Source organism: Hippopotamus amphibius, chromosome 1, assembly GCF_030028045.1.
Source record: "Hippopotamus amphibius kiboko isolate mHipAmp2 chromosome 1, mHipAmp2.hap2, whole genome shotgun sequence".
NCBI classification, from domain to species: domain Eukaryota; kingdom Metazoa; phylum Chordata; class Mammalia; order Artiodactyla; family Hippopotamidae; genus Hippopotamus; species Hippopotamus amphibius.
In genome coordinates, this window is record NC_080186.1 from 52,570,546 (window position 1) to 52,593,596 (window position 23,051).

At 37.8% G+C, this 23,051-nt stretch overlaps 1 protein-coding gene across 2 annotated transcripts in view; it reads right to left on the bottom strand.

Moving 5' to 3' along the window:
• Positions 1–23,051, bottom strand: part of TM2D1 (TM2 domain containing 1) — a 52,335-nt gene that overhangs the window by 24,529 nt on the left and 4,755 nt on the right. For both annotated transcript variants that reach the window (XM_057712755.1, XM_057712762.1), the window contains exons 3-4: positions 14,278–14,386; positions 6,768–6,859 (exon numbers count right to left, since the gene is read on the bottom strand). In XM_057712755.1, coding sequence (XP_057568738.1) covers positions 6,768–6,859; positions 14,278–14,386 — 201 coding nt within the window. The remainder of the gene's footprint in view (positions 1–6,767; positions 6,860–14,277; positions 14,387–23,051) is intronic.

Genomic DNA, 23,051 nt, shown 5'->3' on the forward strand with positions numbered 1-23,051 from the left:
GCTATTATCTTTGAGAATCCATAACCTTTTTTTTTAAACTCTTTATTGGAATATAATTGCTTTACACTCTTGTACCAGCTTTTGAGGTACACCAAAGTGAATCAGCTGTATTTATACATATATCCCCATATCCCCTCCCTCCTGCGACTCCCTCCCACCCTCCCTGTCCTGGCCCTCTAAGGCATCACCCATCATTGAGTTGATCTCCCTTTGTTATACAGCAACTTCCCACTAGCTATCTATTTTACAGCTGGTAGTGTACATATGTCTATGCTACTCTCTCACTTCGTCCCAGATTCCCCTTCGCCCTCCGCCCCCCCCAACCCTGTGTCCTCCAGTCCATTCTCTGCATCTGCATCCTTATTCTTGCCCTGTCACTGGGTTCATCAGTACCATTATTTTTTTAGGAGAATCCATAATCTTTTAATGCTACAGACGAGCAAAACAAAATATGTCAATTAATGCATATAAAAAAAAATCGCAGATGTTAACACAGTTAAAAACACAAAGACAGAATATTAGAAAAATAAGACTTCATGGTGAAAAAGGCTTCTAGCTAAAGTAACAGTGGTAAAATGAGAATAAATCAATTAAAAGAAATATGCTATACATAAAGTAATAGTTGTGGGCTAAAAAGAAATTTGAGATACCTAGAAAGAAAATTTTTCTTAAAGGAATGTTTGGAACTTATCAAATTTAATTTAATCTCACCCTCAACACATTTCCCTTATTTAACCCTAAAGTAAAATTTATATAATAAAGTATAACATTCAACACTAAATTACTTGAAAAGAGACCTAATGTATAGCATAGGGAACTATATTCTATATCTTGTAATAACCTATAATGGAAAAGAATCATTAAAAGAAAAAAAATATATAAATATACACACACACGTACACATATATACATATATATGACTGAATCACTTTGCTGTATACCTGGAACATTGTAAATCAACTATACTTCAATTAAAAAAATAAATTACTTAAAAAGAGCAAATTTCACATCTGCATGATCTACATTGTTTATTTGGTTCTTATAAAATTCCAATAATCATAAATGGTGAGATAGGATTAAGATGGTGGAGTAGGAGGATGTGGGCTCACTCCCTCTTGCAAGAGCACTGGAATTACAACTAAATGCTGAACAATCATCAACAGAAAGACACAGGAACTCACCAAAAAAGATACCCCATATCCAGAGACAAAGGAGAAGCCCCAGTGAGATGGTAGGAGGGGTGAAATTGCGTTAAAATCAAATCCCATAAATGCTGGGTGGGTGACTCACAAACTGGAGAACAGTTATACTGCAGAAGTCCACCCACTAAAGTGAGGGTTCTGAGCCCCATGTCAGGCTTCCTAACCTGGGAGTCCAACAATGGGAGGAGGAATCCCCATAGAATCAGACTTTGAAAGCCAGTGGGATTTGATTGCAGGACCTCCACAGGACTGGGGAAAAAAGAGACTCCACTCTTGGAGGGCACACAAAAAAGCGTGCTCACCAGGACCCAGGGGGAAGGAGCAGTGACCCCATAGGAGACTGAACCAGACCCACCTGCTGGTGTTGGAGGGTTGCCTGCAGAAGTGGGGGGCAGCTGTGGCTCACCGAGGAAACAGGGGCACTGGCAGCAGAGGTTCTGGGAAGTGCTCATTGGCCTGAGCCCTCCCAGAGTCCACCATTAGCCCCACAAAAGAGCCTGTAAGCTCCAGTGCTGGGTAGCCTCAGACCAAACAACCAACAAGGTGGGAACACAGCCCCACCCATTGGCAGACAACCAGATTAAAGTTTTACTGAGCTCCACCCACCAAATCAGATTAAAGTCTTACTGAGCTCCACCCACCCAGCCCTACCCACCATCAGTCCCTCCCATCAGGAAGCACACAGGAGGCTCCTAGATAGTTTCCTCCACAAGAGGGCAGACAGCAGAATCAAGCAGTATCAGCAGTATTTCATCTTGTGGAACTGAAAACCACAGCCACCGAAAAATAGAGAAAATGAAAAAGCAGAGGACTTTGTACCAGATGAAGGGACAGGATAAAACCCCAGAAAAACAACTAAATGAAGAGGAGATAGGCACTCTTACAGAAAAAGAGTTCAGAATAATGATGGGGAAGATGATGGAGGACTTTGAAAAAAGACTGGATGCGAAGATCGAAAAGTTTACCAAAGACCTAGAAGAATTACAGAGCAAACAAACAGATACGCAACGCAATAACTGAAATGAAAAATACACTAGAAGGAACCAATAGCAGATTAACTGAGGCCGAAGGGCAAATAAGTGACCTGGAAGACAGAATGGTGAAAATCACTGATGTGGAAAAGAATAAGGAAAAAAGAATGAAAAGAACTGAAGACAGCCTAAGAGACCTCTGGGACAATGCTAAATGCACCAACATTCACATTATAGGGGTCCCAGAAGGAGAAGAGAGAGAGAAAGGTCCCGAGAAAATATTGGAAGAGATTCTAGTTGAAAACTTCCCTCACATGGGAAAGGAAATAGCTACCCCAGTCCAGGAAGTGCAGAGAGTCCCAGGCAGGATAAACCCAAGGAGAAACACACCAAGACATATAGTAGTCAAAGTGACAAAAATTAAAGACAGAGAAATGTTATTAAAAGCAACAAGGGAAAAATGACAAAACATACAAGGGAACTCCCATAAGGTTATCAGCTGATTTCTCAGCAGAAACTCTGCAAGCCAGAAGGGAGTGGCATGATATATTTCAAGTGATGAAAGGGAAGAAACTACAACCAAGAATACTCTACCCAGCAAGGATCTCATTCAGATTTGATGGAGAAATCAAAAGCTTTACAGACAAGCAACAGCTAAGAGAATTCAGCACCACCAAACCAGCCCTACAACAAATGCTAAAGTAACTTCTCTAAGCGGGAGACATAACAGAAGAAAAGGACCTACAAAAACAAAAACAAAACAATTAAGAACATGGTAATAGGAACATACATATCAATAATTACCTTGAATGTAAGTGGACTAAATGCACCAACCAAAAGACACAGACTGGCTGAATGGATACAAAAACAAGACCCATATAGATGCTGTCTACAAGAGACCCACTTCAGACCTAGGGACACATACAGACTAAAAGTGAGGGGATGGAAAAAGATATTCCATGCAAATGGAAATCAAAAGAAAGCTGGAGCAGCAATAGTCACATCAGATAAAATAGACTTTAAAATAAAAAATGTTACAAGAGACAAGAAAGGACATTACATAAAGATCAAGGGATCCATCCAAGAAGAGGAGAAAACAATTACAAATATATATGCACCCAATATAGGAGCACCTCAATACATAAAGCAAATGCTAATAACTATGAAAGAGGAAAAGCAAGGCAGAAATAGAGACACAGATGCAGAGAACAAACACATGGACACCAAGTGGGGAAAGTGGGGAGGGTTGGGGGGGGGGATGAATTGGGAGATTGGGATATCAAAGTGTACACTCTAAATATATGCTGTTTATTGTCTGTTAACTGTATCTCAATAAAAGTTCTTAAAGAAAAAAAAAATAAATAGCCAAAAAAAAAAAAAATCATAAATGGTACTGAGGAAGTATTTTAAAAAGCTATCTATAAATACTACCATTACTTTTCATAACCATGAAGAAAGATTAAATAAGACTATAAGAAAAATAGAGTTTTAGGCTCTATCTATAACTATTTTCATACCAGTCAACACTGCATTATCCAGTTAAGAATATTTTTAAATGGCAGTAATCATTTTAATTGAATACCAAAATTGCTTAACCTTGGATTCTTAGTAAAAATTAAAACAATTAAAAACATTTAAATTTTTTTAAGTCTACAAACACTGTAATTTTATGTATTAGATTAAGTTGATAAAACATCAAAATCTTTCACATTAAGATAGCTTAAACACAAGCAAGATAGGGATAAAAATATTTGAATGCTTAAAGAGATAAAAGAACTTTCAGTTAAAAATAATGAATTTGACATGCCCACTGAACTCCTCTCACTTCAAGATCCCACTAAAAGTTAGTAAAGGGATTTTTAAAACCTAAACCCAACAGAATAAAGAGAACGGAAGATAATCGAGAAGCTGTAAAGCAGATGAATGAGAAGTGACAGACAATCTTAAAAAAGTTGTATCTTAAGCCAGCAGTCAAAAAATTTGTTGAATTAATGAACATCCAAAGGTTGTGATAATAAAGTTAAAGATTAAAAAAAAAAACTTTACTCTGAGAAATAAAGTCAAATGTAAAAATTACATTTGCAAATTTATAGAATCTCAGCCTCAAACTGAAATGTTCTCTTTGACTGAAATTAATTATTAGATTGGAATAGCAGTGGTTGGAGAAAGGGAGCGAGCTCCTGGCAGGAAACTAACATTCACTATACAGAGCTTTATATGGAGTTTTATTACCCAGAGTTTTATTTTGGAGAAAAAAAAAATCACAATATACAAACCAACATGTTATTATGTGCTGCAGCAAGTCAAAAATACTAACTTACATCATATGACATGACAGCTCATCTGATACATATCACAGGACGCTAAAAAGTCACTCATTAAGCCAGTTATTTACAGTATATTTACTATACAAAATCATCATAGAATAAACTGTTATAAGAAATAGTGTTTCTTCTTCCCTCCTTCCCTTTTCTTTTTAAAAGTTAGAAATCATTTTACTTTTTCATAATAAACCTAATTTCTCCATCTGACCATCTGTCCTTCTGCCCATCCATCCATCCAACATCTAAAAAAATAGACTAAAATATTTTTATTATGGCAACTTAGAGGCTTTCTGTGCATATTATACGGTTTTCAGGTGTGTTATGGAGAGGTATGGCTGCTGTATAACAAATGGCATGAAAGTGCAGTTACAGTATCACTCAGGCCAGGACTACTGTATTCATCTCTTTTTAGCTTCCTTTGCCACCAGTCTTTCTCTGTTCTAAGCCATTTCCCACAATTTCTCCAGTAACGTCTTCCTGAAATACAAATCTGACCATGATCCTCCACTGCTTAAAAACTGTTATGGCTTCTGATGTTTAAAGGGTAAAGTCCAAACTCCATAACAAAACACTTGAAGCCTTTTTTCTTTTTTGTCTGTGCTGGTTGGCTTGTAGGACCTTGGTTCCCCAATCAGGGATTGAACCTGTGCCCACGGCAGTGAAAGCGCCGAGTCCTAACCACTGGACTGCCAGGGAATTCCCTCCCAAAGCCTTTTATAATCTGACCACAGGCTACCTCTGCAATCACTTTTCATCTCTTGCCATCTTTCTTCCTACACCATAGGCTAAATTATTCGCCATTCTCTCAACACGCACACATGCTCTTTCACACCCTGTGCTTTTGCACATGCTGTTCCCTGTAGTGCCCTAAATCTCTAATCTGTTCATCCTTAAAAACCTAGTGCAAAACGTCACCTCATCCAAGAAGTTTTCCCTCACATCCTAAGGCTGACTAAATCAGTCCCTTTTCTCTGCTCTCACAGCACTTTACTACAGTTCTGTAACAGTGCTGTATGACAAATTGCCTACCATTTATTTCTTACTTATTTTCTTCTAGCCAATAGGAGCTGTGATCTTCATCATTATTTCCTGAGCACTTTGACACTTACTTAACAGGCAGTAAATGTTGAATAAATATTTGTTAACTGAAAAATTTCACGTATACAGTATTTTAAACTCTGACTTCTACTTATGACCTTATAACACTTCTACTTATGACCTTATATGAGTTCCAGGTAAGGCTAACAGAAACATAATTCCCATCAACTCCACAGTGAAGATTCCTCTTTGATCTCTGGTGGGTAGCAACATGGAAAGAATAAGATTAGCTTTGCTAGCTAGAAAGCAGAGCATTCAGAAACTTTAAATTTGCTCAGTGAAGGGCTAATATAGAAGCAAAGTGCTACAGTAAATAAAGCATGATCTCTTGAGCCAGAATATCTGGGTTCAAATTCAGGTCACTAGCTGAGTGTCCTTGGGTAAATCTCTTAATCTTGTGACCATTTCCCTACCCATAAAACAACAATGATAGCAACAAATATGTCACAGTACAAAGCAATGCCTCCAGAGTCAGTAACTCCCTTAACCTCTCTGGTGACAATTTCCCTACCTGTTAAAGCAGATTTAAACAGGATGATAAACTCAGAGTTTTAAGGCTTAAATCAGGGCAGGCATGTGAAAGTACTATTTAAACAAGAGCTATCATCGAATGTAAATAGTTTTCATAAGCATTAGTAACTATGGTAAATGTAAAGATCACAGATGGGAGGAAGGTGTGGGAAGGGATGCTAAGGGTAAGAATCAGCCTCCATACCAGCTCCTGCTGGTTGCTGTCGTTTCAACCCCAACTCCTCCCGAAGGAAGTAGTTTCCATTTCCAAAGCAACACTGACAGAGGTTCAGGTAGAAGGCAAATATTTTTTGGAAGGACAGGGAAAGATATGCATTTACTCATAAAACATTTATTGAAGGTACACTGTATACGTAGCACTAGCAATGACAACTCAAGTCTACTGTCCTAAGTGGTGACTACACTATATTGCATGTGTGCTTTCACAAAGATGAAAAAAACAGGAAAAGTCAATATTTCTTACCCAAGTTAACTACAGATCTAATTGCTAGCTCTATACTCACAGAAGAATGTTGACTATTCAACTCCAGCTACATGGAACTTATAACTATTCACAGTATGCAGAGATTTAATCTATAAGAATAGATACATTTACCTACAAGTTTCACAAGAATTTTTTTTTTTTAATGAAACATACTCACCTAAGGCAGGGTATCCAAGGTAAAATCGATCTGCTCCCAACCATCCAAGAAAAAGAGACAGTGCAACCGCCACTTTGTATGAATAGCCATTTCTGCACAGAATTAGAACATGAATGTCACATTCATGTACTTCCAACATGTAAACGTTTTAGAAAATAAAACTGTTGATTATAATTTGTTAATTGGTTCATTCGTCCATTCAATTAATGCTTTTTGGGTGGCTACTGAGTGCCAGGCACTATCTTAGGCTATTGTAATATATTAATGAACAAAAGAGACAAAGACCCCTGCCCATAAAGAGCTTACAATCAAGTGGCAGCAAGCAATAAACCTAAACATATTTAAAAAGGAAATCGTGTGTTAGAAAGTCATAAACACTATGAAAAAAGAAGTGGATTAGGGTGTACAGGGAATCCAGAATTCCAGGGGTACAGACAAGGGGCATTTAAACAGGGTGACAAGAGTAAGCTTCATTGAGAAGGTGATATTTGAGCAAAGACCTAAGGGAGGTAAGAGACTTAGTCATGCCATGCCTGTGAGGGAAGAGTGTCCCAGACAAAAGAAATTGTTGTTACAAAGGCAGCATATCTGATATGTTTAAGGTCTATTAAGGAAGCAAATGTAGCAGGAGTGGAATAAGAGAGGGGAAGAATAGTAGGAGACAAGGTAAGAGAGATAACAGGGTGCAAAGAGGGCAGATCACGTAGGACCTTGAATATCATCGTTAAGTAAAAACTGTCTTTTACTCTGAGAGATATGTGAAGCTACTGCAGAGGTAAGTAGAGATGTGGTGTGATCTGATTTAGATTTTAAAATAATCACTCTACGTGCTGTGCTAAGAACAGACTGAAGGGGAGTATTTGTGAGCTACTGTCACAATAATGTACAACAAACCTTCCCAGATCAAGAAGAGAAGGAACCAGAATGGAGTTGACAGTGAAGCAAAAGTAAAACCAAAAGAGTGTGATATCTTGGAAGTCAAGTGAAGGCAGTGTATTAAGAAGAACAGAGGGATCAACTGTGCCAATTGTGACTGATGAATGACATAAGAATACCTGAGAACCTACCACTAAATTTAACCAATAGGAAATCATTAAGAGACTTCAGCAAGAACAATTCTGGTAACGATGAGGGCAAAAAGAATAGAGCAGGCTCAAGAAAGACTGGATGGGCCATAGTGGTGCCTGTGACCCTGCCGCCCCTCTCCCCTCCCCCCCCAGCACCCACAAACCTGGCTCCCCACCTCATTCCTCCTCCTACCCTCACCGCTACAGCAGTGCCCACCACCCAGGCAACCCCACATGTGGCAGAGGGACCAGCCATCCTGGTGCCCCCGGTGGTGAAGCCAGCAACGGCAGCGATACTGGCAGCATCAAGGCGCCAATAACTCCAGGGGAACACGCAGTGATGATGAGGGCACTGGCGATACCTCTGACAGAGGTGAGGGAAGGTGGAAAGAGCCAGTTCGCAAATATAGCCAGAGGCAGCTCAAGTAAGAGAAACCAAACTATAACTTGTGCTATAGCGCCACCTACTGAAAAACAAGAGAAAGGACTCTAATTACCAATCTGTTGAACTGTTAGAATCAAAGTAAATAAAGCTTTACCTAAGTAAGAAAGGTATTCACTACTTCAAATGCGCCAGCAAAGGAGCAACTCATCAAGCACCATGAAAAACCACAGTAACACAGTATCAGGAAAAGACAAGTCTCCACAAACCAAACTCAAGGCCACAGAAGACTGTGGTCTGATAGAGAATTCAAAATAGCTATCAGAAAGAAACTCAACAAGCTACAAGAAAACAAAACAGCAGTTCAATGAACTAAGGAATAAAATTAATGAACAGAAGAATACTTTATCAAAGAAACTGAAACTCTAAAAGAGAATCAAACAGAAGTTATGGGGCTAAAGAACTCAATAAACGAGATGAAGAATGGCATTAGAAAGCACTGGAAATAGAGTAGACCATATGGAAGAGAGAATTAGTGAGCTCAAAGACAGAAATTGAGAAATGATTCAGGTAAAAGAGGAGAGGGAACTAAGACTTTTTTTTTAATGAAGAAACTCTGCAAAAACTATCCAACTCCACTAGAAAAGGCAACACAAGGAAAATAGGAATCCCAGAAGGAAAAGAGACAGCTTATTTAAGGAAATAAATAGCTGAGAACTTCCCAAATCTGGGAAAGGAACTAGATATACAGGCCGTGAAGCTGATAGAACACCTAATTATCTCAATGCAAAAAGACCTTCTCCAAGGCACATTATATAAAACTGTCAAAAGTAAATAACAGGGACTTCCTAGGTGGCGCAGTGGTTGAGAATCTGCCTGCCAATGCAGGGTACACGGCTTCGATCCCTGCCCCAGGAAGATACCACATGCCGTGGAACAACTAAGCCCGTGTGCCACAACTATTGAGCCTATGCTCTACAGCCTGTGAGCCACAACTACTGAGCCCCTGTGCCACAACTACTGAAGCCCACGTGTCTAGAGCCCATGCTCCACAAGAGAGGCCACCACAATGAGGAGCCTGCACACCACAACAAAGAGTAGCCCCTGCTTGCCACAACCAGAGAAAGCCCGTGTGCAGCAACAAAGACCCAACACAGTCAATAAAATAAATATTTTTTTTTAAAAAGTCAATGACAAAGAAAGAATTTTAAAGGCAGTAAGAGAAAAAAAGTAACCTACCTCCATTAGGCTATCAGCAGATTTCTCAGCAGAAACTCTACAAGCCATGACAAACTCAAAATATTGAAAGATAAAAGCTGTCAGCCAAGAATACTCTATACAGCAAAGGTATCATTCAGATAATAAAGGAGAAATAAAGGCATTCCCAGACAAACAAAAGTTGAGATAATTTATTACCACTAGACCTGCCTTACAAGAAATATTGAAAGAAGCTCCTCTACCTGGGAAAGGCAAAAGTACACAAAACTTTGAGTAAGATAATAAATAGAATCAGAAAACTGCAATTATAATATCAGAATAGGTTGTTAAACACAATTATAGCAAAGGTTAAAGGGCAAAAAAAAAAGCACTAAAAATAACTATAGCTATGTCAGTTTGGTAACAAACTTTTGTGTTGAGACATATTTATGACAACAAAAACATAAAAGCAGAAGAAGAAAAGGATGGAACCTGTATAGGCATATGAGGATAAGATATTACCATCAGAAAAAGCACTATTTTATCTTTAAAATGTTTATACAAACCTCGTGATAACCACAAAATAAAAATCTAGAGCAGAGACACAAAACATAAAAAAAAGAGAATACTGAGAAAAACATCATAGAAAACCACCAAACTAAAATGGCAGACAGAAATGCAAGGGAAAAGAAGCAATGGAACGATAGAACAAACAGAAAACAAAAGATAAAATGGCAATACTTGGGACTTCCCTGGTGGTGTAGTGGTTGGGAATCTGCCTGCCAATGCAGGGGACATGGGTTCAATCCCTGGTCCAGGAAGACCCCACATTTCGCAGAGCAACTAAACCCATGAACCACATCTACTAAAGCCCGTGTGCCCTAGAGCTCGTGTGCCACAACTACTGAGCCCATGTGCTGCAACTACTGAAGCCCATGTGCCTAGAGCCCATGTTCTGCAACAAGAGAAGCCACTACAATGAGGAGCCCACTACAATGAGGAGCCCCCGCATCTCAATGAAGAACAGCCCCACTCACCACAACTAGATAAAGACCCAAGGCAGCCAAAAATAAAAAATAAAGTTTCTTTAAAAAAAAAAAGGCAATACCAAGTCCTCATATATCAACAATCACACTAAATGTAAATGGACTGAATTCACCAATCAAAAGTGAAATAAGTCAGATGGAGAAAGACAAATACTGTATGACTTCACTCGTGTGGAATTAAAAAAAAGAGAAAAACAAAAAATAAGACAAGAACACACAGAAACACAGAACAGACTGGTGGTCAGCAGAGGTGAAGGGGGGTGGGAGGTGGGCAAAATGGGTAAAGAGGATTAACGATATGATGATGGATGGAAATGAGACTTAGTGGCAAGTACCCTGTAGTGTATATAGAAGTTGAATTTTAATGTACACATGGGACTTACATAATGTTATAAATCAATGTTAACTCAATAAAAATTGGGAAAAAATGAAGAAAAGAAGTACTAGATAACTCAAGGAGCTGCTGCAAAGAGGACTAAAGAAATATAAAGGTAGCTAGAGTTACCGTTTTAAAGTCACATCTGCATGTCAGTCTCCTGCTTACAACTGTGTATTTTGCATTGCATTCACAATCAGGACACTTTTGGGGAATTAGGGGAGATGGTGAACAGCCCAGAAATCCTGCATATGCATCTAATATTACAAAGATGTCATTTTTTACACTGAGGGCAGTAGCGCCCCCTTTACATTGTAATGGGACACCAGACTAGAAGTAGAGAAATAAATTGGGAGGCTTTGTAGAAACTCAAGCTATAACCTACTTGGCCAGTAGCAGTGGGAGACACAAGGAAACAAAATTGGGAAATACTAAGAAGGCAGAGCAGCCAGACTAAATGTGGGGACTGAGAGAAAAGGAGAATGACTCCAAAGTTTCTGCTTAAGAAACTGGGTAGAACAGCTGCATTCACTAATACAAAGGAGGAAATGACCTGAAGGAAAAGACGATAGATTCAGTTTGGTACCTTTAATATAAAGACGGTGAGAGAAACCAAAGGGGTGGAATGAATGAAAAAGAGAAAAGGGCCAAGGATATAATCTTGGGGATATCAAGATTTAAGGAACAAGGAAAGGAAAAGGAATCAAAGGAAACTGAAGTGTGTTTTATACTGGAAGTCAAGGAAAGAAACTATGTTAAGAGAAAGGAATGCCAAATACTGTGGAAGGATTAAGATATGGACTATAAATATCCATTTGATATGGCAACAAAGATCGCTGGCGAATTTCAGTATGGCCAAAAGCCATATTGCATTAGACTGAAAAATTCATAAAAAGATAAATATTATAGAAACAAGCCTCTCAAAAAGCTTGGCTGGTAAGGGGAATGAAATTAGAAAAGCAGTTATCTATATAAATAAATCAACCTAAAGAATAATCTAAAAACTGGTGGTATAGCAGATTTGTCTAATTGTTCACCAAATCACTTTGCTTTTTCTCGTGGACTTACAGCTAAACTACAGGCATACCCTGTTTTAGTGTGCTTTGTGTTACTGCACTTTGCAGATAAACTGTGTTTTTTACAAACTGAAGGTTTGTGGAAACCCTGAATCAAGCAAGTCTACTGGTGTCATTTTTCCAATAGCATTATTTTAAAATTAAGCTATGTACATAGTTTCTTTAGACACAATGCTATCGCACACTTACTAGACTACATATAGTATAAATATAACTTTTATATACACAGGGAAACAAAAAGATTCGTGTGACTTGCTTTATTTTATTGGTCTACAACCAAACTCACAATATCTCCGAGTTATGTCTGTATATATTCTAGTTCACTTTGCAGTTAAGTGCAGCCATCACTGAGTTTTGGCCAATGAAATGAGGACAGAAGTGATGTATGGCATCATTTTATGTCTGGCCCATAAAACATTCCTACAGGGGTTCCCTCTCCTCTTTCCCATCTGTTGGCTGAATGGAAAGGACTCTAAGGACTAGAGGAAGCAAAGCCACAAGATGAAAGGCACAAGACTCCTGCATGACTGCATGAAGCAACTATCATCTCCTTCACCCCATTCAGACCTCCAAGCCAACACAAACTGGACTATGATGTGAGTGAGAAATAATATTTATTGTGTTAAGCACTGAAATTCTGAAGACATTTGTTACAACAGTTAGGCTGCTCCAGCTAATGTAGGTGGCCAGAATAAAGAGATGTGTGACTCGGTAACCAATCAGACATAGTTACTAGACCTCAGTTGTTTAACAGTACATTATAGAATGGCTATATTTGCAATTTTCAGATGGAATTTTAATCAAGTATCAAATATTATAAAAGAATATGCCAACAGGAGAAGAAAGAAAACACAAAACACTGGAAAAAGGACACTCAATGAATAAAAATTTGTCAGTGAGTCTTTATTCAGTAGCCCACCAGCGGCCAGCTGTTTGGCGAGCATGTACTGAATATCCTGATAAAGAAAAGTGATATATCAGGTTATCTTACTTTTGTGACTTATTATTAAAATTATCCAGCAACCGAACTCCCCTCATTCTGATTCAATGCTCATCAAGCAAATTCTATTTTGGAATCGTAGAATTGGGGAATAAGCTGGCCAGTAGACTTGGAATATCTGGTTTCCTTGATAGTTATATTTCTTATCACAATTGACATCAATGTCTTGTGAGCATGATTAGTATAGCTCAGTTGCCCTGAGCCTAATGTACTCAGAGATACCAGAAGAAAAATCAGAGTTAACTTGGAAAGTAGCAGATCATTGTGGTGTGACCATTACAGGTAATATGAACCTCCAACATCCAACCTGAGTGGTTAGCTGTTCTTAATAGATGATTTTCTTAGTCTTGTATTATAACCTATGATATCTTGGACCAGCACTTAACAAATTATTTGTCATTTGGAAATATCAATCTGTAAATTTAAAAACTGACTAAACCATATCTAAGTACTTTGGAAATAATTTTAACAATTTTTATCTTACTAATGAGAAATCTTGGAACCCAAGAAGCTTAAAGTGATTAGATTACACAGCAAGATAGACTCTAAAGCCCCTCATTAACTCAGTGAGGTAGGGTCAAAGGAAAAAAAAAAGACTAATAGTAATTTCTAAGAATTCTAATAGAACTTGTAGAAAGGGTCAAATAGTGGTTGTTTTTTGATACAACTGCAAAATAGGTGCCATCAAACAAAATATAACAATGTATAGTAAAGGTGAAAATATAATATAAATTATAACATATTACAGCAGTTAAAAATGGGTAAAACTAAATCATGTTTTTGGTACAAAGCATAAACATAAGAATAAACTGTTAGCTTTACTACGGCAAAAATAAACAGCAAACCTAAAAGTTCTTTAAACAAAGAATATTCCCAACAAAATAAAGCCATTTGTCTTAATATACCAAACTACCTTCTGAATTCTGTTTAACATTACTATTCACCATCCATACCTGTTACAAAGAATGAAACCAAGTTTCCAAATGCAAATGATGAATAATTAGCATTCTTTTAATACTACAGGTACACAATCCCTCATTTGCACTCTAGAAAGTTCTCAAATTTTGAAAACAGAATTTTTTTCATAACCCATTTGGTAGCATAAATTGACTGAACAGACATGGCATGAAGCCAGTCGGTCAATTTATCCCACATAGTGAACTACTGAGCTTTACTTGGTTGGTAAATTGCATTTATCAAACCACATGCACACTTAAAACAGAGGTTTTCTGACAAAAGCAAAAAGATTAAAGTTATATTAGTGCAGGATTCTCCTTATAAATTAACTCTTTACCTCTTCAGTCTATTCAGTCAAGACACAACATAGGCAAGTAATCTGAAAATTTAGCTTCAGTAATGTACTTACACATTACGGCAAGATACGGGCTTCAGAAAACCAACTTCATTTCCAGTAAAATGTGTTTCATTGCCACTAAAATCCTTACAAGTTATGTTGGGTGCTGGAAAACATGGAACTAAAGGCAGAAAAAAGCAAGAATCCATTATTTTTTTCCTGTGGAAAAGTATGTAATTATTATTTTTTTTAAGGCCAGCAAAGCATACAAGAAAATATGTTAAAACAAACTCCTTCTTAACATATGAAACTTTAACTTAGATAGGAAAAGCTACATTACATATATTCATGTATAAGATAAAATAAAGATAATATGATAGAGTAGTCTCAACACAAAAGCATAAGCACTGCCACACTGGGTTAGATGCATGACCCATCGAGTTCAATCTCCTGCCTCTGACAAAGGTGATAAGGGGAAGAACTGCACAATATTACTAGCCCTTACTTCATCTCTAAGATAAAGAATATTTCTCAAAGTTTTGTTAGTAACTCACCAGGTAATTTGTTACATTTAATGTAATCTGAATTTGTATTTTCAGTTTATAAAATTCTTATAGATGACAGCTACAATAAACTAAGATTCTTCTATCTATTCTAAATAAACTCTTTATACATTCTAAATGTATTTCTCTATTCCCTCTAGGATTTGATGCAGTATATTATCTCTGCATTTAGCAATTTTGATCTTTATTCATACCCCAGATGACATAAGAGGAAGTAACACTCATAGAGCTTACTAAGTGCTAGGCAGGCACTGTCCTGAAGTCTTTACGGCCTCATCATGTAAAGAGCAAGAACTCTGGGATAAGAATGACGTATCTGTGCATTGTCTCTTTCTAAACCTTGGACTCTTTACAGATAAAAATAGCACTAAGATCATAATAAGACAACTGTGGGGATTAAATGTGATATAATATACCTAGCACAAGGCACAACATTTAGTAGGTACTCAATAGTGCCTTTTCCTTCTTCACTGTTTCTGACTAAAAGGTACTCACTCAAGTTTTTAGGCTAGTTTCAGAAAATGCTTCTATGTTTAGCATCAATAATTACAGATTTTTTTTTTGAGGAAATGAAAATAGAACTTGGTACAATTGTCTAAAAAAACCCCCACAGAGACCCCAGAGTTTTATTATGAGAGAAAAATGGTATTTATTTTGTCTACTTTAAGATTTCCGACAAATCGTTCTTTTTTAGGCTAGAGTAGTACATTGAGAGAATGATTCCAGGAAAAAACCATATAGTGACTTTGCACCCTTTTGTTGTGTTACTGACAGTTCAAACTATATCATCCCATAAACTTTATTTATTTATTTAATATATTTACATTTCCAACGCAAAGCGGTGCTTATGCTAAAAGGCATAGATTCAATACAGCTGAGAACCATTTAAACAAGAAAAAAGTAATAAAATGAAGGGAAGAGGGAGAGTGAAGAAATAATTAATTAGGAAACAACAAAGGAAAGACACTGTAATTGAACACAAATTTAGCTCAGAGCTTCCTGGTAGTTAAGGCAAAAACCTTTACAGGGCTACTGTGATATAACTGAAAGGCATACTAATTCACCTCCAAACCACTGTGCGAGCTTGGTTTGGTTCATGACATGAGGTTAAGAGAACATAATACAGAAGGTCCTCAAGAACTTTCACAAAACAATAGAGGTTTTCCACATAGCCATTTCTCACACTGACTCCAGATATAAGCAAGGGCTTATAATGTTAAGCTCTATAGAGATGGGGCAAAGTTAACAGATGATTTATATGTAGCTGTTTGGTCATCTGCATTGATAACAGGGATAAAACATACTGACTTTTGTGAATGAATTATTACATTGTCCCTTAAGTTGTATCTCTTGATCTGCCACCTTAGGTCATGCTTTAGACTAGAACTATATGGTAGAAAACTCAAAACTGAGATTAGCATATGTGTGAAATGCTAATATATACTCTATGTTACTGACTGAAAGGAGATCAATATGCTCTATTTCAATGATGGGCGAGTGATGGAAAGCAATTTTGCTTTCCAGGGGATATTTGGCAATGTCTGGAAGTATCTTTGGTTGTCACTACTGGGAAGCTGCTACCGGCATCTAGTGGGTAGAGGCCAGGGATGCTCTTAAACATCCTACAATGCACAAGACAGCCTCTTCATAATAAAGAATTATCTAGTCCCAAACGCTAATGGTACTAAGATTGAAAAACACTGCTCTAGATCAGTGGTCTTCAAAAAATTTTTTTCACACACTCCCTAATTTTTTAAAATCGTACACCCCCTCACGTTTTTTTTTTTTAAGAACTTTTATTGAGATACAATTAACAGACAATAAACAGCATATATTTAGAGTGTACAATTTGGTATCCCAATCTCCCAATTCATTCCCCCCCAATCCTCCCCGCTTTTCCCACTTGGTGTCCATGTGTTTGTTCTCTACACCTGTGTCTCTATTTCTGCCTTGCATTTCCTCTTTCACAGTTGTTAGCATTTGCCTTATGTATTGAACTGCTCCTACATTGGGCGCATATATATTTATAATTGTTATCTCCTCTTCTTGGATGGATCCCTTGATCTTTATGTAATGTCCTTTCTTGTCTCTTGTAACATTTTTTATTTTAAAGTCTATTTTATCTGATATGAGTATTGCTACTCCAGCTTTCTTCTGATTTTCATTTGCATGGAATATCTTTTTCCATCCCCTCACGTTTAGTCTGTATGTGTCCCTAGGTCTGAAGTGGGTCTCTTGTAGACAGCATATATATGGGTCTTGTTTTTGTATCCATTCAGCCAGTCTGTGTCTTTTGGTTGGTGCATTTAGTCCACTTACATTCAAGGTAATTATCGATATGTATGTTCCTAGTACCATTTTCTTAATTGTTTTGTTTTTGTTTTTGTAGGTCCTTTTCTTCTATGTCTCCCGCTTAGAGAAGTTCCTTTAGCATTTGTTGTAGGGCTGGTTTGGTGGTGCTGAATTCTCTTAGCTGTTGCTTGTCTGTAAAGCTTTTGATTTCTCCATCAAATCTGAATGAGATCCTTGCTGGGTAGAGTATTCTTGGTTGTAGGTTCTTCCCTTTCATCACCTGAAATATATCTTGCCACTCCCTTCTGGCTTGCAGAGTTTCTGCTGAGAAATCAGCTGTTAACCTGATGGAAGTTTCCTTGTATGTTATTTGTCATTTTTCCCTTGTTGCTTTTAATAACATTTCTCTGTCTTTAATTTTTGTCACTTTGACTACTATATGTCTTGGTGTGTTTCTCCTTGGGTTTATCCTGCCTGGGACTCTCTGTGCTTCCTGGACTGGGGTAGCTATTTCCTTTCCCATGTGAGGGAAGTTTTCAACTAGAATCTCTTCCAATATTTTCTCAGGTCCTTTCTCTCTCTCTTCTCCTTCTGGGACCCCTGTAATGCAAATGTTCGTGCGTTTAACATTGTCCCAGAGGTCTCTTAGGCTGTCTCCAGTTCCTTTCATTCTTTTTTCTTTATTCTTTTCTGCATCAGTGATTATCACCATTCTGTCTTCCAGGTCACTTATTCGCCCTTCTGCTTCAGTTAATCTGCTACTGGTTCCTTCTAGTGTAGTTTTCATTTCAGTTATTGCATTGCGTATCTCTGTTTGTTTGCTCTGTAATTCTTCTAAGTCTTTGGTAAACTTTTCAATCTTTGCATCCAGTCTTTTTTCAAAGTCCTGGATCATCTTCACCATCATTATTCTGAATTCTTTTTCTGGAAGGGTGCCTATCTCCTCTTCATTTAGTTGTCTTCCTGGGTTTTTATCCTGTCCCTTCATCTGGTACAAAGTCCTCTGCTTTTTCATTTTCTCTATTTTTCTGTGGCTGTGGTTTTCAGTTCCACAAGATGAAATACTGCTGATACTGCTTGATACTGCTGTCTGCCCTCTTGTGGAGGAGCCTCCTGTGTGCTTCCTGATGGGAGGGACTGATGGTGGGTAGGGCTGGGTGGGTGAAGCTCAGTAAAGCTTTAATCTGATTTGGTGCGCAGAGCCAGTAAAACTTTAATCTGCTTGTCTGCTAATGGGTGGGGCTGTGTTCACACCTTTTTGGTTGTTTGGCCTGAGGCCACCTAGCGCTGGAGCCCACAGGCTCTTTGGTGGGGCTAATGGTGGACTCTGGGAGGGCTCACACCAATAAGCACTTTCCAAAACCCCTGCTGCCAGTGCCCCACCTCCTCGGTGAGCCACAGCTGCCCCCCACCTCTGCAGGCAATCCTCCAAAACCAGCAGGTAGGTCGGGTCACTGCTCCTTCCCCCTGGGTCCTGGTGAGCACATTTTTTTGTGTGCCCTCCAAGAGTGGAGTCTCTGTTTCCACCAGTCCTGTGGAGGTCCTGCAATCAAATCCTGCTGGCTTTCAGAGTCTGATTCTCTGGGGTTTCCTCCTCCCGTTGCTGGACTCCCAGGTTGGGAAGCCTGATGCGGGGCTCAGAACCCTCACTTTAGTGGGTGGACTTCTGCAGTACAACTGTTCTCCAGTTTGTGAGTCACCCACCCAGCATTTATGGGATTTGATTTTAACGCAATTGCGCCCCTCCTACCATCTCATTGCGGCTTCTCCTTTGTCTCTGGATGTGGGATGTCTTTTCTCGTGAGTTCCAGTGTCTTCCTGTCGATGATTGTTCAGCAGTTAGTTGTAATTCTGGTGCTCTTGCAAGAGGGAGTGAGCCCACATCCTCCTACTCCGCCACCTTAATCCTATCTCTCCCCTCACATGTTTTTAAGATGACATCTAAAATTTTTCAACATGGATTTAAATGGTAGGGAAAACTATTTCCAGCATATTGTAAATACTGCCCTTAGTGTTGAAATAGTATAGCATTCTTTAAAATGGACTCAAAATACCACAGCATGTTGACAGCCATCATGATTTAACTGAGACCATGAAAGGGCTCCTCTTTAAAATTCAGAAATTTTACATTGATTGTAGGAAAAAAATACAAAAAATATACTGAGGATCTGGGAATTGATTATTTTAAAGGCATATTATGGGCTGAATTGTACCCTCCCAAAAGATATGTTGAAGTCCTAACCCTCAGTACCTCAGAATGTGACCTTACTTGGAAATAGGGTCTTTGCAAATTTAACCAAGTTAAGATGAGGTCATTAGGGTGGACTCTAACGCAGTAAGACTGGTATCCTTAAAAAGGGGGATATTGAACACACACAGGGAGAAGATGATGTGAAGACATACAGACAGAATGCAATGTGAAGACAGAAGCAGAGATTAGACTGATGTGGTTGCAAGCCGAGGAATGCCAAGGATTGTTGGCCACCTCCAGCAGCTTGAAAGAGGAAACAAAGAATTTTACCCAGAGTTTGAGAGGGAATATGGCCCTGCCAACACACTGATTTCAGACTTGTAGCCTCCAGAACTGTGAGACCCTAAATACCCCGTTTTAGGCCACCCAATTTGTAACAGTTGTTAACAACCCTAGGAAGCTAATTCACTAACCATACCTGTTTACCTCTCAGAAAGCTCTATCCACCCCCAGGAGTACATGTACTCCAGTTTAGGTATCAGGCATATAAGCAAGTCAAAGCAATGTCTGGTTTAAAAAGTTAGTTTTTTGCCTTGGTGAAGACCATTCCACCTCCATAAAGAAGTAAATTGAAAGAATATCTATAGGTAGACACAAGTTTTTCTTCAAATAACACCTTTAAATTCTTCTCAAATCTTCAAAGTAGTAAGTTCTGGACTGGAAAATTGTGCAATAAAACAGAACCCTATTACTAAATTTTGGATAATTTTCCTCTAAACATATTATTACCTTGCACTTGCTCAGTTTGAAGCTGTCACTTTGTCTTATAGCCTTGTTAGATCTTCCTGCAGACTATCTAAAATCAGATCTTAAAGAGATAGTTGCAATACAAAACACTATAATTATGATTCCCATTGGGGTTATTGTCCAATACACCTTACCTAATAGAAATGCACTGTTTTTTAGATTACAGGTTCTTGTACAATTTTGAAAAATCATACATTTATAAGTGAGTTGTAAAAATGCTTTACAGAAATATTTAAAACTAAGAAATTATTATACCTTCCTATTTTCTGGCTAGATACTATTAATTGTTCAAACCCCCATATTTTGACAATTGTAGTTAATGCTATTTTATCACTTCTAATATTAAAAAAAATGTATTCAATATGAACTGCTTTGTATTCAATGAGAAATATAAAGGAGAGAAAAATGCCCAATGTTCCAGGCTTAGAACCTCAGGAAAGACACAAATAGTGGAAGTACCAGAGTGAAGGAGAAACCACATTGCTACAATAATTCTAGAGAAGTCTCACAGAAGTATGAACTAATTATTTCAAGGGATGAAAACTATGTACTTTAGTGAGGATGGATGTGCTGCTGCTCCCAGTATAAAGTGAGATGACATGAGAAAATAACAAATAAGAGAAACATTGAGATTGATCAGATTTGTTTAAACTGATAGAAAAACTCCAAAAAGCAATACTTTAGAATGGGACAAATCTGGATTTAAGTCCAAACTCTGTCACTTAACTAGTATGTTCCTTTGGGCAAGTTACAAAATCTCACTGAATCTTGTTTTGTAACCTGTGAAAAGGGGATAAGACCCTTACAATGTTATTATACATGTATTAAAAGCATATGGTATGTAAAGCATAGTGCTTGGCTAGAGAAAGTGTTCAACAAGTGTTAGTTTCCTTACGCTAGGAAATTAGAGAACTTCAACACTGAGACGACTAAGAGAACAAACCTGACACGAGGAATGAAGATAACACTGAGTGACTGTAAAATTAATAGATTTTGTGAAATGAAATTAATTCAATGGATGCCTACAACTCTAGAGTTTTTTCATTTTTACATATTTTATAATGATTTTATTTGATCCTTATTTTTTTTAAAAAAACCTGTTAAGTAGGCAGAACTAGTAATATGTTCCTTTTTCTTTTTTTCCTTTTACAAACAGAAAAACTCAGGTTCCAAGAAATTAAATGAGCTGATCAAAGTCTCATAAATAGGTAATATCCCATAAGTCCTAGACTAACACTTGTCACTTTTAATCTATACTATTTTCATTACATCATGATAATGCCATGCTTACACTGATTTCAGGAAAAAGCAAAATAAATCGAGATGATGAGATTAAAGAAGCCAGTTACCAATAAATGTTAACTAGTGGACAAAATTAAGCAACAAACTACAAGCCTGAAAACTATTCCATTTGCAGTTTTCTTACAAAATATTTGGCTCCGGCCAGTGTCTGGGATTTAGATGGCATCAATTTAAGCCTGATATACAGTATTTCTCAATTATAAAAAGCAGCATTGTTTTTTTAAATACAAAAAAGCTAAACTAGAAATAATCAATGAAGTTCCACAACAGTAAAAAGGACTGACCTAGAGAGGAGGTAGTTTGGGATTCTACTCCAGTTATCATACCTCTGGACTTTGATCTGATTCGTCAAATGAAAGGGTCAGACCCGATGATTTCTGTAATCAGGTTACACTGCATAATGAGCAGATAGATAATTAAATTTGTTAATCTAGAATCTGGATGAAAGCAAAAAATAAAGTTGGAAAGAGCCAACCCTATCTTCATATTTCTAGCATGAAAAGAGCTCTCCTCTGGAAGTGCTGGAATTGGAAAAATCATCATTTTGCAACTATCTCAGTAAAGAATGATTCAGGCCAGAATCATCATGGATGCTAAGTCTAGGGGAAATCTTTGATGAGGAATAGGATATCTGCATGGTCTAAATGAGTCACCCCAGGGAATTCCCTGCCAGTCCTGTAAGTAGGACTCCACATCTTCACTGCCAAAGGCCTGGGTTCTACCCCTGGTTGGGGAACTAAGAACATGCCCACAAGCTGTGTGGTGTAGCCAAAAATGAAATAAAACAAAAGAGTCTCCCCAAAGACTGTTTATTAGTTGCAAAGGAAAAAATATTAACTATACTAGAAAAATCTGAGTGATCAACACTTAACATCATCAGTGAAAGGCAGATGGATATCATGTGCCTCAGGTGAGAGATGCTGAGGACATGCCATCACTTATGTAATTTTCCATCCTGGGATGTAGAACCTAAATCTAACTATAAGGAAATGTTAGACAATCCCAAATGAGGAACAGTCTATTAAAATAAAGGAGACTGTAGTCTTCAAACATGTCAGTGTCATTAAAGACAGAGCTGTGGTAATATGCCAGTTTAAGGAAAACTAAAGGCAACCCCTGATCTTAGGATCCTGTACTGGGGGAAAATGCTACAAAGGTCATTCGACAAAATCAGAACATGGATGGTAAAATATGTGAGTTTACTGAAGTTTGCAACTGAACTGTGATTATGTCAGGAGAATATCTCTAAGAAAACACACACACGAATGCATTTAGGGACAAAATAAATACATACAAGTTCAGAGAGAGACAGAGCATGCATGAGCACAATGATAAAGCAAGAAGAATAACGTTTAATAATGGGTGAACCTTGGGAGAGGGTATATGGGTGTTCTTTGCACTATTCTTGCAACTTTTCTGTAAGCTTGAAATTATCTCCAAAGTTTAAAAGTAACACACTCTTTGCATAACTAATTTATGCTGTGAGAAGTTAGGATAATAGTTACTAACGTAGGGTAGTGGCTATAAGAGAGCAGTGGGGGGACGGTTCTGGTATGTTGATAATGTTGTTTCTTGGCCTGAAAGCATTCACAGGTATGTTCAGTTTGTGAAAATTTGAGTTATATTTAAGTGTACTTTTCTGTACATATATTTTAAAAAAAAATCTTAATAAAAAACACCTTCTGCCAAAG